We start from the raw sequence: 13,304 nt of genomic DNA, 5'->3' as shown, positions 1-13,304 counted from the left end.
TCTCGTAAACAATTCGTCTTGACTTGGAATGGCTACCATTAGTGTCATCAAAACGTGAGCTATCACCTGATTCATCAACATCAGAAGAAGTATGCTTTTCTGTGTTCCGTTTGTGCAAGTTACAGGATCCTCAGAACTCGAACAAGTATTTTTGTTATCAATGTACATATTCCCAACTGAAACCCTTAATGACTTTTCTTGTGGATTGTTTCCTGACTCTACTAAATTAAAAATCATATGCTAGTAATAAATACGCATTTTAAGAAGTCAAACAGTAGGCAGGCATATAAAGAAAATTTAATGTTCTTCCTCCTTTCCCCAAAACATACACATCCCTTCCAAGACTAGTACTTCAGAGATAATCAATATTAATACTTTTGGTGCACGTACTTTGACACATTTCTCCCTGCTTGTGCAAACATACACCAGTGTATGTACACATATATTGTCTTGCTTAGTAAAGTTGGGGTCTCCTATACCTATTTATTTAAAAAATTTTTAATTGTAATAAAATACACATAACATAAAATTTACCATCTTAACCATTTTTAAGTGTACAGTTCACTAGTGTTAAGCATATTCACATTGTTGTGCAATCAATCTCCAGAACTCTTTTTGTCTTACGCAACTGAAACTCTATATCCATCAAACAACCACTCTCCCATTCTCCCCTCCCCAAGCTCTTGGCAGTCATCATTCTAATGTGTGTTTTGATGAATTTGACTGCTCTTTGTACCTCATGTAAGTTGAATCATACAGTATTTATCTTTTTGTGACTGGCTTATTTCACTCAGCGTAATGTCCTCGAGATTCATCCACATTGTAGAATATGACAGAATTTCCTTCCTTTTTAAGGCTGAATAGGATTCCATTGTATGCTTGTTCCACCATTTGTTTATCCATTCATCCCTCGATGACACTTGGGTTGCTTCCCCCTTTTAGCTATTTGCAATTAGTGCTGCCAGGAACATGGGTGTACAAATATCTCTTCCAGACCATGCTGTCAATTCTTTCGGGTATACACCTAGGAGTAGAACTGCTGGATCATATGGTAATTCTATTTTTGATTTTTTGAGTAACTGCCATACGGTTTCCCATAGTGGGAGTATCATTTTACAGTCACACCAGCAGTGCACAGGGGTTCCAAGTTTTCCACGTCCTTGCCAACACTTTGAGTTTTTTGAGAGTAGCCATTCAAATGGATGTGAGGTGGTATGACACTGTGGTTTTGGTCTGCACTTTCCTAATGATCAGTGATACTGAACATCTTTTCATGTGTTTTTGGGCCATTTGTATATCTTCTTCGTCGATATGTCCATTCATGTCCTTTGCCCAGTTTTTTTTTGTTGTTGTTGTTCTTGTTTTGTTGTTGAGTTGTAGGAGTTCTTTATATATTGTGGAATATTAACCCCTCATCAGATATACGATTTGCAAATACCTTCTCCCATACAGTAGATTGCCTTTTCATTTTGTTGTGTCCTTTGATGCAGAGAAGTTTTTAATTTTGAATTAGTTCAGTTTGCCTGTTTCTTAACTTTCATTGTCTATTCTTTTGGTGTCATATCCAAGACATCATTACCAAATCCAATATCATGAAGATTTTCCTCTGTGTTTTTTTTAACGAGTTTTATAGTTTTCGCTTTTATATGTAAGCCTTTGATCTATTTTGAGTTAACTTTTGTAGACGTTTTGAGATAAGGGTCCAACTTCATTTTTTTGCATGTGGACATCTGGTTTTCCCAACACCATTTGTTGACAAGATTGCCCTTTCCTATTGAATGGTCTTGGCACCTCTGTTGAAGATCTTTTGACCACATATGTGAGGGTTAATTCTGGGCTCTCTATTCTATTCCATATTTGTCTATATGTCTGCTTTTAGGTCAGTACCATGCTGTTTTGATTACTGTAACTTTGTAGTGTAGTTTGAAATCAGAGCATGAGATGCCTCCAGCTTTGTTCTTCTTTCTCAAGATTGCTTTGGCTATTCAGGGCCTTTTGTGGTTCCATACAAATTTTAGGATTGTTTGTTATATCCTGGAAAATGCCATTGGAATTTTGATAAGGATTGCATTGAATCTGTAGATTACTTTAAGTAGTGTGGACATTTTAACAATAGTAATTCTTCCAGCCATGAGCATGGAATACCTTTCCCTCAGTAAACCCTCAGATATTTTTAGTTTGTGCTCTTTATGGGGATTAACCTCCCCTGGATTTGATCATATATCCTAACATGGTATAAGAAGAGTACCACGGGATATCAAAGTCAGATTAGAATCTTTTTGGTGACACTCAATGAAGAAAAAGAGATATGTTTGCCGTACCAAATATGTATAATTTATTAGACCTTGCTATATTATTCCCCTCTCATAGGAAGTGAAAGTTGCAAGACGGTGGAGTTTAGGAGGTGAATGTGTCTGAGAAGGACAGATGGTTCTTCCTCAGCTTTGGCAGCATTGAGCTGTGGAGAGGAGGCTCGCTGAAGGTCAATCCCAAGGCAAACTTGCTTTCCCATTTCTTGGGTCCAATTTGTATTTTGGTGGCCTTAGTGGAGAGATCAAGATCTTTCTAGTGTTGAATGGAATCAGATAAGTCTATGAAGTCCCAATATTTGGTAACCCCTCAGAAAAAGTCAATTAAAGTTCAAGAACTTGTTAGTGTCCAGGGGTGGTTGAAGAGATAATTGCTTCATGGATTGAGTTGGAAGTTGAACTTTCAAGTTGAAAATCAGCAACCTGGCTTTTAGCAGGTGGGCTGCCAGCAAGTGGGCTCACAGCAGGTGGGCTGGCAGCAGCAGGCTAGGCGGCAGCAGGACCGTCCACAGTAGGATGGGCGGCAGCAGGAGGTCTGGGCATGGTGCAGCTGGCAGCAGCACGGGGGGGTGCAGCTCACCACACAGCAGGGAGGCAGGCAGGTGCCCTCCACGCGGCAGTCAGGTCGGCACCACCTGGTGCGGCAGCTCACAGCTCCACTGCCTCCCTCCTGGCCACAGCCAATGCTACCAGCAATGCCACAGCCAGTCTCACAGCCACTGGTCTGGCAGAAGGTTGGCTGGCAACACCTGGTTTGGCAGCAGGTTGGCTGACAGCAGCTGGAGCCACAGGTCCCACCAGTGGAACAGATGGGAAATCCACAGAAGCTAGTGGAACAGCAGGCCATGGTGTCAGGAGTTAGGTTGAGAGTTGACTTGTTAAGAGAAGTTTCTGAGTTTTGGCCGCACTTTCCACGTCTGGCCTTTTATATATCCTGTAGAGCCGTGTATTTCCCTAACATTTAGCATTTTTCCTTGATACCATTGCGAAGTCAGTCTCTGACTGGCTAATACCTGAGTTGTTAAGGTTATAAATAGCATTTTCAATGGACTGCTTGGGTCATTGTTCAATTAAATCTCATTATGTTTCTTCTTTGCCCTTTGGATCAAGCCAAGGCTCATTATGGAAGCCACATGATAGTCTAGACTTGGGCCAACCATTGCCCTGGCTTGCTTTGTCATAAATGTCCTTTGACAACCTTGAGGCCGAGTTTATCTAAACTGAACATTCTCTTCCTAACTGGTCATTCAATTAAGGACCATGATCTCGTAAACAATTCGTCTTGACTTGGAATGGCTACCATTAGTGTCATCAAAACGTGAGCTATCACCTGATTCATCAACATCAGAAGAAGTATGCTTTTCTGTGTTCCGTTTGTGCAAGTTACAGGATCCTCAGAACTCGAACAAGTATTTTTGTTATCAATGTACATATTCCCAACTGAAACCCTTAATGACTTTTCTTGTGGATTGTTTCCTGACTCTACTAAATTAAAAATCATATGCTAGTAATAAATACGCATTTTAAGAAGTCAAACAGTAGGCAGGCATATAAAGAAAATTTAATGTTCTTCCTCCTTTCCCCAAAACATACACATCCCTTCCAAGACTAGTACTTCAGAGATAATCAATATTAATACTTTTGGTGCACGTACTTTGACACATTTCTCCCTGCTTGTGCAAACATACACCAGTGTATGTACACATATATTGTCTTGCTTAGTAAAGTTGGGGTCTCCTATACCTATTTATTTAAAAAATTTTTAATTGTAATAAAATACACATAACATAAAATTTACCATCTTAACCATTTTTAAGTGTACAGTTCACTAGTGTTAAGCATATTCACATTGTTGTGCAATCAATCTCCAGAACTCTTTTTGTCTTACGCAACTGAAACTCTATATCCATCAAACAACCACTCTCCCATTCTCCCCTCCCCAAGCTCTTGGCAGTCATCATTCTAATGTGTGTTTTGATGAATTTGACTGCTCTTTGTACCTCATGTAAGTTGAATCATACAGTATTTATCTTTTTGTGACTGGCTTATTTCACTCAGCGTAATGTCCTCGAGATTCATCCACATTGTAGAATATGACAGAATTTCCTTCCTTTTTAAGGCTGAATAGGATTCCATTGTATGCTTGTTCCACCATTTGTTTATCCATTCATCCCTCGATGACACTTGGGTTGCTTCCCCCTTTTAGCTATTTGCAATTAGTGCTGCCAGGAACATGGGTGTACAAATATCTCTTCCAGACCATGCTGTCAATTCTTTCGGGTATACACCTAGGAGTAGAACTGCTGGATCATATGGTAATTCTATTTTTGATTTTTTGAGTAACTGCCATACGGTTTCCCATAGTGGGAGTATCATTTTACAGTCACACCAGCAGTGCACAGGGGTTCCAAGTTTTCCACGTCCTTGCCAACACTTTGAGTTTTTTGAGAGTAGCCATTCAAATGGATGTGAGGTGGTATGACACTGTGGTTTTGGTCTGCACTTTCCTAATGATCAGTGATACTGAACATCTTTTCATGTGTTTTTGGGCCATTTGTATATCTTCTTCGTCGATATGTCCATTCATGTCCTTTGCCCAGTTTTTTTTTGTTGTTGTTGTTCTTGTTTTGTTGTTGAGTTGTAGGAGTTCTTTATATATTGTGGAATATTAACCCCTCATCAGATATACGATTTGCAAATACCTTCTCCCATACAGTAGATTGCCTTTTCATTTTGTTGTGTCCTTTGATGCAGAGAAGTTTTTAATTTTGAATTAGTTCAGTTTGCCTGTTTCTTAACTTTCATTGTCTATTCTTTTGGTGTCATATCCAAGACATCATTACCAAATCCAATATCATGAAGATTTTCCTCTGTGTTTTCTTTAACGAGTTTTATAGTTTTCGCTTTTATATGTAAGCCTTTGATCTATTTTGAGTTAACTTTTGTAGACGTTTTGAGATAAGGGTCCAACTTCATTTTTTTGCATGTGGACATCTGGTTTTCCCAACACCATTTGTTGACAAGATTGCCCTTTCCTATTGAATGGTCTTGGCACCTCTGTTGAAGATCTTTTGACCACACATGTGAGGGTTAATTCTGGGCTCTCTATTCTATTCCATATTTGTCTATATGTCTGCTTTTAGGTCAGTACCATGCTGTTTTGATTACTGTAGCTTTGTAGTGTAGTTTGGAATCAGAGCATGAGATGCCTTCAGCTTTGTTCTTCTTTCTCAAGATTGCTTTGGCTATTCAGGGCCTTTTGTGGTTCCATACAAATTTTAGGATTGTTTGTTATATCCTGGAAAATGCCATTGGAATTTTGATAAGGATTGCATTGAATCTGTAGATTACTTTAAGTAGTGTGGACATTTTAACAATAGTAATTCTTCCAGCCATGAGCATGGAATACCTTTCCCTCAGTAAACCCTCAGATATTTTTAGTTTGTGCTCTTTATGGGGATTAACCTCCCCTGGATTTGATCATATATCCTAACATGGTATAAGAAGAGTACCACGGGATATCAAAGTCAGATTAGAATCTTTTTGGTGACACTCAATGAAGAAAAAGAGATATGTTTGCCGTACCAAATATGTATAATTTATTAGACCTTGCTATATTATTCCCCTCTCATAGGAAGTGAAAGTTGCAAGACGGTGGAGTTTAGGAGGTGAATGTGTCTGAGAAGGACAGATGGTTCTTCCTCAGCTTTGGCAGCATTGAGCTGTGGAGAGGAGGCTCGCTGAAGGTCAATCCCAAGGCAAACTTGCTTTCCCATTTCTTGGGTCCAATTTGTATTTTGGTGGCCTTAGTGGAGAGATCAAGATCTTTCTAGTGTTGAATGGAATCAGGTAAGTCTATGAAGTCCCAATATTTGGTAACCCCTCAGAAAAAGTCAATTAAAGTTCAAGAACTTGTTAGTGTCCAGGGGTGGTTGAAGAGATAACTGCTTCATGGATTGAGTTGGAAGTTGAACTTTCAAGTTGAAAATCAGCAACCTGGCTTTTAGCAGGTGGGCTGCCAGCAAGTGGGCTCACAGCAGGTGGGCTGGCAGCAGCAGGCTAGGCGGCAGCAGGACCGTCCACAGTAGGATGGGCGGCAGCAGGAGGTCTGGGCATGGTGCAGCTGGCAGCAGCACGGGGGGGTGCAGCTCACCACACAGCAGGGAGGCAGGCAGGTGCCCTCCACGCGGCAGTCAGGTCGGCACCACCTGGTGCGGCAGCTCACAGCTCCACTGCCTCCCTCCTGGCCACAGCCAATGCTACCAGCAATGCCACAGCCAGTCTCACAGCCACTGGTCTGGCAGAAGGTTGGCTGGCAACACCTGGTTTGGCAGCAGGTTGGCTGACAGCAGCTGGAGCCACAGGTCCCACCAGTGGAACAGATGGGAAATCCACAGAAGCTAGTGGAACAGCAGGCCATGGTGTCAGGAGTTAGGTTGAGAGTTGACTTGTTAAGAGAAGTTTCTGAGTTTTGGCCGCACTTTCCACGTCTGGCCTTTTATATATCCTGTAGAGCCGTGTATTTCCCTAACATTTAGCATTTTTCCTTGATACCATTGCGAAGTCAGTCTCTGACTGGCTAATACCTGAGTTGTTAAGGTTATAAATAGCATTTTCAATGGACTGCTTGGGTCATTGTTCAATTAAATCTCATTATGTTTCTTCTTTGCCCTTTGGATCAAGCCAAGGCTCATTATGGAAGCCACATGATAGTCTAGACTTGGGCCAACCATTGCCCTGGCTTGCTTTGTCATAAATGTCCTTTGACAACCTTGAGGCAGAGTTTATCTAAACTGAACATTCTCTTCCTAACTGGTCATTCAATTAAGGACCATGATCTCGTAAACAATTCGTCTTGACTTGGAATGGCTACCATTAGTGTCATCAAAACGTGAGCTATCACCTGATTCATCAACATCAGAAGAAGTATGCTTTTCTGTGTTCCGTTTGTGCAAGTTACAGGATCCTCAGAACTCGAACAAGTATTTTTGTTATCAATGTACATATTCCCAACTGAAACCCTTAATGACTTTTCTTGTGGATTGTTTCCTGACTCTACTAAATTAAAAATCATATGCTAATAATAAATACACATTTTAAGAAGTCAAACAGTAGGCAGGCATATAAAGAAAATTTAATGTTCTTCCTCCTTTCCCCAAAACATACACATCCCTTCCAAGACTAGTACTTCAGAGATAATCAATATTAATACTTTTGGTGCACGTACTTTGACACATTTCTCCCTGCTTGTGCAAACATACACCAGTGTATGTACACATATATTGTCTTGCTTAGTAAAGTTGGGGTCTCCTATACCTATTTATTTAAAAAATTTTTAATTGTAATAAAATACACATAACATAAAATTTACCATCTTAACCATTTTTAAGTGTACAGTTCACTAGTGTTAAGCATATTCACATTGTTGTGCAATCAATCTCCAGAACTCTTTTTGTCTTACGCAACTGAAACTCTATATCCATTATACAACCACTCTCCCATTCTCCCCTCCCCAAGCTCTTGGCAGTCATCATTCTAATGTGTGTTTTGATGAATTTGACTGCTCTTTGTACCTCATGTAAGTTGAATCATACAGTATTTATCTTTTTGTGACTGGCTTATTTCACTTAGCGTAATGTCCTCGAGATTCATCCACATTGTAGAATATGACAGAATTTCCTTCCTTTTTAAGGCTGAATAGGATTCCATTGTATGCTTGTTCCACCATTTGTTTATCCATTCATCCCTCGATGACACTTGGGTTGCTTCCCCCTTTTAGCTATTTGCAATTAGTGCTGCCAGGAACATGGGTGTACAAATATCTCTTCCAGACCATGCTGTCAATTCTTTCGGGTATATACCTAGGAGTAGAACTGCTGGATCATATGGTAATTCTATTTTTGATTTTTTGAGTAACTGCCATACGGTTTCCCATAGTGGGTGTGTCATTTTACAGTCACACCAGCAGTGCACAGGGGTTCCAATTTTTCCACGTCCCTGCCAACACTTTGAGTTTTTTGAGAGTAGCCATTCAAATGGATGTGAGGTGGTATGTCACTGTGGTTTTGGTCTGCACTTTCCTAATGATCAGTGATACTGAGCGTCTTTTCATGTGTTTCTTGGCCATTTGTATATCTTCTTTGGGGATATGTCCATTCATGTCCTTTGCCCAGTTTTTTGTTGTTGTTGTTGTTCTTGTTTTGTTGTTGAGTTGTAAGAGTTCTTTATATATTGTGGAATATTAACCCCTCATCAGATATACGATTTGCAAATACCTTCTCCCATACAGTAGATTGCCTTTTCATTTTGTTGTGTCCTTTGATGCAGAGAAGTTTTTAATTTTGAATTAGTTCAGTTTGCCTGTTTCTTAACTTTCATTGTCTATTCTTTTGGTGTCATATCCAAGACATCATTACCAAATCCAATATCATGAAGATTTTCCTCTGTGTTTTCTTTAACGAGTTTTATAGTTTTCGCTTTTATATGTAAGCCTTTGATCTATTTTGAGTTAACTTTTGTAGACGTTTTGAGATAAGGGTCCAACTTCATTTTTTTGCATGTGGACATCTGGTTTTCCCAACACCATTTGTTGACAAGATTGCCCTTTCCTATTGAATGGTCTTGGCACCTCTGTTGAAGATCTTTTGACCACACATGTGAGGGTTAATTCTGGGCTCTCTATTCTATTCCATATTTGTCTATATGTCTGCTTTTAGGTCAGTACCATGCTGTTTTGATTACTGTAGCTTTGTAGTGTAGTTTGGAATCAGAGCATGAGATGCCTCCAGCTTTGTTCTTCTTTCTCAAGATTGCTTTGGCTATTCAGGGCCTTTTGTGGTTCCATACAAATTTTAGGATTGTTTGTTATATCCTGGAAAATGCCATTGGAATTTTGATAAGGATTGCATTGAATCTGTAGATTACTTTAAGTAGTGTGGACATTTTAACAATAGTAATTCTTCCAGCCATGAGCATGGAATACCTTTCCCTCAGTAAACCCTCAGATATTTTTAGTTTGTGCTCTTTATGGGGATTAACCTCCCCTGGATTTGATCATATATCCTAACATGGTATAAGAAGAGTACCACGGGATATCAAAGTCAGATTAGAATCTTTTTGGTGACACTCAATGAAGAAAAAGAGATATGTTTGCCGTACCAAATATGTATAATTTATTAGACCTTGCTATATTATTCCCCTCTCATAGGAAGTGAAAGTTGCAAGACGGTGGAGTTTAGGAGGTGAATGTGTCTGAGAAGGACAGATGGTTCTTCCTCAGCTTTGGCAGCATTGAGCTGTGGAGAGGAGGCTTGCTGAAGGTCAATCCCAAGGCAAACTTGCTTTCCCATTTCTTGGGTCCAATTTGTATTTTGGTGGCCTTAGTGGAGAGATCAAGATCTTTCTAGTGTTGAATGGAATCAGATAAGTCTATGAAGTCCCAATATTTGGTAACCCCTCAGAAAAAGTCAATTAAAGTTCAAGAACTTGTTAGTGTCCAGGGGTGGTTGAAGAGATAATTGCTTCATGGATTGAGTTGGAAGTTGAACTTTCAAGTTGAAAATCAGCAACCTGGCTTTTAGCAGGTGGGCTGCCAGCAAGTGGGCTCACAGCAGGTGGGCTGGCAGCAGCAGGCTAGGCGGCAGCAGGACCGTCCACAGTAGGATGGGCGGCAGCAGGAGGTCTGGGCATGGTGCAGCTGGCAGCAGCACGGGGGGGTGCAGCTCACCACACAGCAGGGAGGCAGGCAGGTGCCCTCCACGCGGCAGTCAGGTCGGCACCACCTGGTGCGGCAGCTCACAGCTCCACTGCCTCCCTCCTGGCCACAGCCAATGCTACCAGCAATGCCACAGCCAGTCTCACAGCCACTGGTCTGGCAGAAGGTTGGCTGGCAACACCTGGTTTGGCAGCAGGTTGGCTGACAGCAGCTGGAGCCACAGGTCCCACCAGTGGAACAGATGGGAAATCCACAGAAGCTAGTGGAACAGCAGGCCATGGTGTCAGGAGTTAGGTTGAGAGTTGACTTGTTAAGAGAAGTTTCTGAGTTTTGGCCGCACTTTCCACGTCTGGCCTTTTATATATCCTGTAGAGCCGTGTATTTCCCTAACATTTAGCATTTTTCCTTGATACCATTGCGAAGTCAGTCTCTGACTGGCTAATACCTGAGTTGTTAAGGTTATAAATAGCATTTTCAATGGACTGCTTGGGTCATTGTTCAATTAAATCTCATTATGTTTCTTCTTTGCCCTTTGGATCAAGCCAAGGCTCATTATGGAAGCCACATGATAGTCTAGACTTGGGCCAACCATTGCCCTGGCTTGCTTTGTCATAAATGTCCTTTGACAACCTTGAGGCCGAGTTTATCTAAACTGAACATTCTCTTCCTAACTGGTCATTCAATTAAGGACCATGATCTCGTAAACAATTCGTCTTGACTTGGAATGGCTACCATTAGTGTCATCAAAACGGGAGCTATCACCTGATTCATCAACATCAGAAGAAGTATGCTTTTCTGTGTTCCGTTTGTGCAAGTTACAGGATCCTCAGAACTCGAACAAGTATTTTTGTTATCAATGTACATATTCCCAACTGAAACCCTTAATGACTTTTCTTGTGGATTGTTTCCTGACTCTACTAAATTAAAAATCATATGCTAGTAATAAATACACGTTTTAAGAAGTCAAACAGTAGGCAGGCATATAAAGAAAATTTAATGTTCTTCCTCCTTTCCCCAAAACATACACATCCCTTCCAAGACTAGTACTTCAGAGATAATCAATATTAATACTTTTGGTGCACGTACTTTGACACATTTCTCCCTGCTTGTGCAAACATACACCAGTGTATGTACACATATATTGTCTTGCTTAGTAAAGTTGGGGTCTCCTATACCTATTTATTTAAAAAATTTTTAATTGTAATAAAATACACATAACATAAAATTTACCATCTTAACCATTTTTAAGTGTACAGTTCACTAGTGTTAAGCATATTCACATTGTTGTGCAATCAATCTCCAGAACTCTTTTTGTCTTACGCAACTGAAACTCTATATCCATCAAACAACCACTCTCCCATTCTCCCCTCCCCAAGCTCTTGGCAGTCATCATTCTAATGTGTGTTTTGATGAATTTGACTGCTCTTTGTACCTCATGTAAGTTGAATCATACAGTATTTATCTTTTTGTGACTGGCTTATTTCACTTAGCGTAATGTCCTCGAGATTCATCCACATTGTAGAATATGACAGAATTTCCTTCCTTTTTAAGGCTGAATAGGATTCCATTGTATGCTTGTTCTACCATTTGTTTATCCATTCATCCCTCGATGACACTTGGGTTGCTTCCCCCTTTTAGCTATTTGCAATTAGTGCTGCCAGGAACATGGGTGTACAAATATCTCTTCCAGACCATGCTGTCAATTCTTTCGGGTATATACCTAGGAGTAGAACTGCTGGATCATATGGTAATTCTATTTTTGATTTTTTGAGTAACTGCCATACGGTTTCCCATAGTGGGTGTGTCATTTTACAGTCACACCAGCAGTGCACAGGGGTTCCAATTTTTCCACGTCCCTGCCAACACTTTGAGTTTTTTGAGAGTAGCCATTCAAATAGATGTGAGGTGGTATGTCACTGTGGTTTTGGTCTGCACTTTCCTAATGATCAGTGATACTGAGCATCTTTTCATGTGTTTTTTGGCCATTTGTATATCTTCTTTGTAGCTATGTCCATTCATGTCCTTTGCCCAGTTTTTTGTTGTTGTTGTTCTTCTTCTTTTGTTGTTGAGTTGTAGGAGTTCTTTATATATTGTGGAATATTAACCACTCATCAGATATACGATTTGCAAATACCTTCTTCCATACAGTAGATTGCCTTTTCATTTTGTTGTGTCCTTTGATGCAGAGAAGTTTTTAATTTTGATGTAGTTCAGTTTGCCTGTTTCTTAACTTTCATTGTCTATTCTTTTGGTGTCATATCCAAGACATCATTACCAAATCCAATATCATGAAGATTTTCCTCTGTGTTTTCTTTAACGAGTTTTATAGTTTTCGCTTTTATATGTAAGCCTTTGATCTATTTTGAGTTAACTTTTGTAGACGTTTTGAGATAAGGGTCCAACTTCATTTTTTTGCATGTGGACATCTGGTTTTCCCAACACCATTTGTTGAAAAGATTGCCCTTTCCTATTGAATGGTCTTGGCACCTCTGTTGAAGATCTTTTGACCACATATGTGAGGCTTAATTCTGGGCTCTCTATTCTATTCCATATTTGTCTATATGTCTGCTTTTAGGTCAGTACCATGCTGTTTTGATTATTGTAGCTTTGTAGCGTAGTTTGAAATCAGAGCATGAGATGCCTCCAGCTTTGTTCTTCTTTCTCAAGATTGCTTTGGCTATTCAGGGCCTTTTGTGGTTCCATACAAATTTTAGGATTGTTTGTTATATCCTGGAAAATGCCATTGGAATTTTGAGAAGGATTGCATTGAATCTGTAGATTACTTTGGTGGTATGGACATTTTAACAATAGTAATTCTTCCAGCCATGAGCATGGAATACCTTTCCCTCAGTAAACCCTCAGATATTTTTAGTTTGTGCTCTTTATGGGGATTAACCTCCCCTGGATTTGATCATATATCCTAACATGGTATAAGAAGAGTACCACGGGATATCAAAGTCAGATTAGAATCTTTTTGCGACACTCAATGAAGAAAAAGAGATATGTTTGCCGTACCAAATATGTATAATTTATTAGACCTTGCTATATTATTCCCCTCTCATAGGAAGTGAAAGTTGCAAGACGGTGGAGTTTAGGAGGTGAATGTGTCTGAGAAGGACAGATGGTTCTTCCTCAGCTTTGGCAGCATTGAGCTGTGGAGAGGAGGCTCGCTGAAGGTCAATCCCAAGGCAAACTTGCTTTCCCATTTCTTGGGTCCAATTTGTATTTTGGTGGCCTTAGTGGAGAGATCAAGATCTTTCTAGTGTTGAATGGAATCAGAT

The 13,304-nt window shown here is 40.0% G+C and overlaps 3 protein-coding genes across 3 annotated transcripts; all 3 read right to left on the bottom strand.

Annotated features, from left to right (window-relative positions):
- Positions 1 to 2,739: 2,739 nt before the first annotated feature.
- On the bottom strand, positions 2,740 to 3,156 carry LOC133080303 (keratin, high-sulfur matrix protein, B2A-like). Its single transcript, XM_061176203.1, has one exon. It carries the CDS (start codon positions 3,154 to 3,156, stop codon positions 2,740 to 2,742), a length of 417 nt encoding a protein of 138 aa, XP_061032186.1.
- Positions 3,157 to 6,312: 3,156 nt separating this feature from the next.
- LOC133080310 (keratin, high-sulfur matrix protein, B2A-like) lies at positions 6,313 to 6,729 on the bottom strand. The gene has a single exon (XM_061176209.1). It carries the CDS (start codon positions 6,727 to 6,729, stop codon positions 6,313 to 6,315), a length of 417 nt encoding a protein of 138 aa, XP_061032192.1.
- Positions 6,730 to 9,885: 3,156 nt separating this feature from the next.
- Positions 9,886 to 10,302, bottom strand: LOC133080309 (keratin, high-sulfur matrix protein, B2A-like). The gene has a single exon (XM_061176208.1). The coding sequence runs from the start codon at positions 10,300 to 10,302 to the stop codon at positions 9,886 to 9,888; it is 417 nt and encodes a 138-aa protein (XP_061032191.1).
- Between the last annotated feature and the right edge of the window lie 3,002 nt (positions 10,303 to 13,304).

The sequence above is a fragment of the Eubalaena glacialis genome, chromosome 19 (genome assembly GCF_028564815.1).
Source record: "Eubalaena glacialis isolate mEubGla1 chromosome 19, mEubGla1.1.hap2.+ XY, whole genome shotgun sequence".
Classification (NCBI taxonomy): Eukaryota; Metazoa; Chordata; class Mammalia; order Artiodactyla; family Balaenidae; genus Eubalaena; species Eubalaena glacialis.
The sequence above is the reverse complement of the archived record's forward strand: the minus strand, read 5'-3'. Positions and strand labels throughout refer to the sequence as shown.

Coding starts and splice junctions, on each gene's coding strand:
- LOC133080309 (XM_061176208.1), bottom strand. CDS start 10,302: ATGGCCTGCTGTTCCACTAGCTTCTGTGGATTTCCCATCTGTTCCACT.
- LOC133080310 (XM_061176209.1), bottom strand. CDS start 6,729: ATGGCCTGCTGTTCCACTAGCTTCTGTGGATTTCCCATCTGTTCCACT.
- LOC133080303 (XM_061176203.1), bottom strand. CDS start 3,156: ATGGCCTGCTGTTCCACTAGCTTCTGTGGATTTCCCATCTGTTCCACT.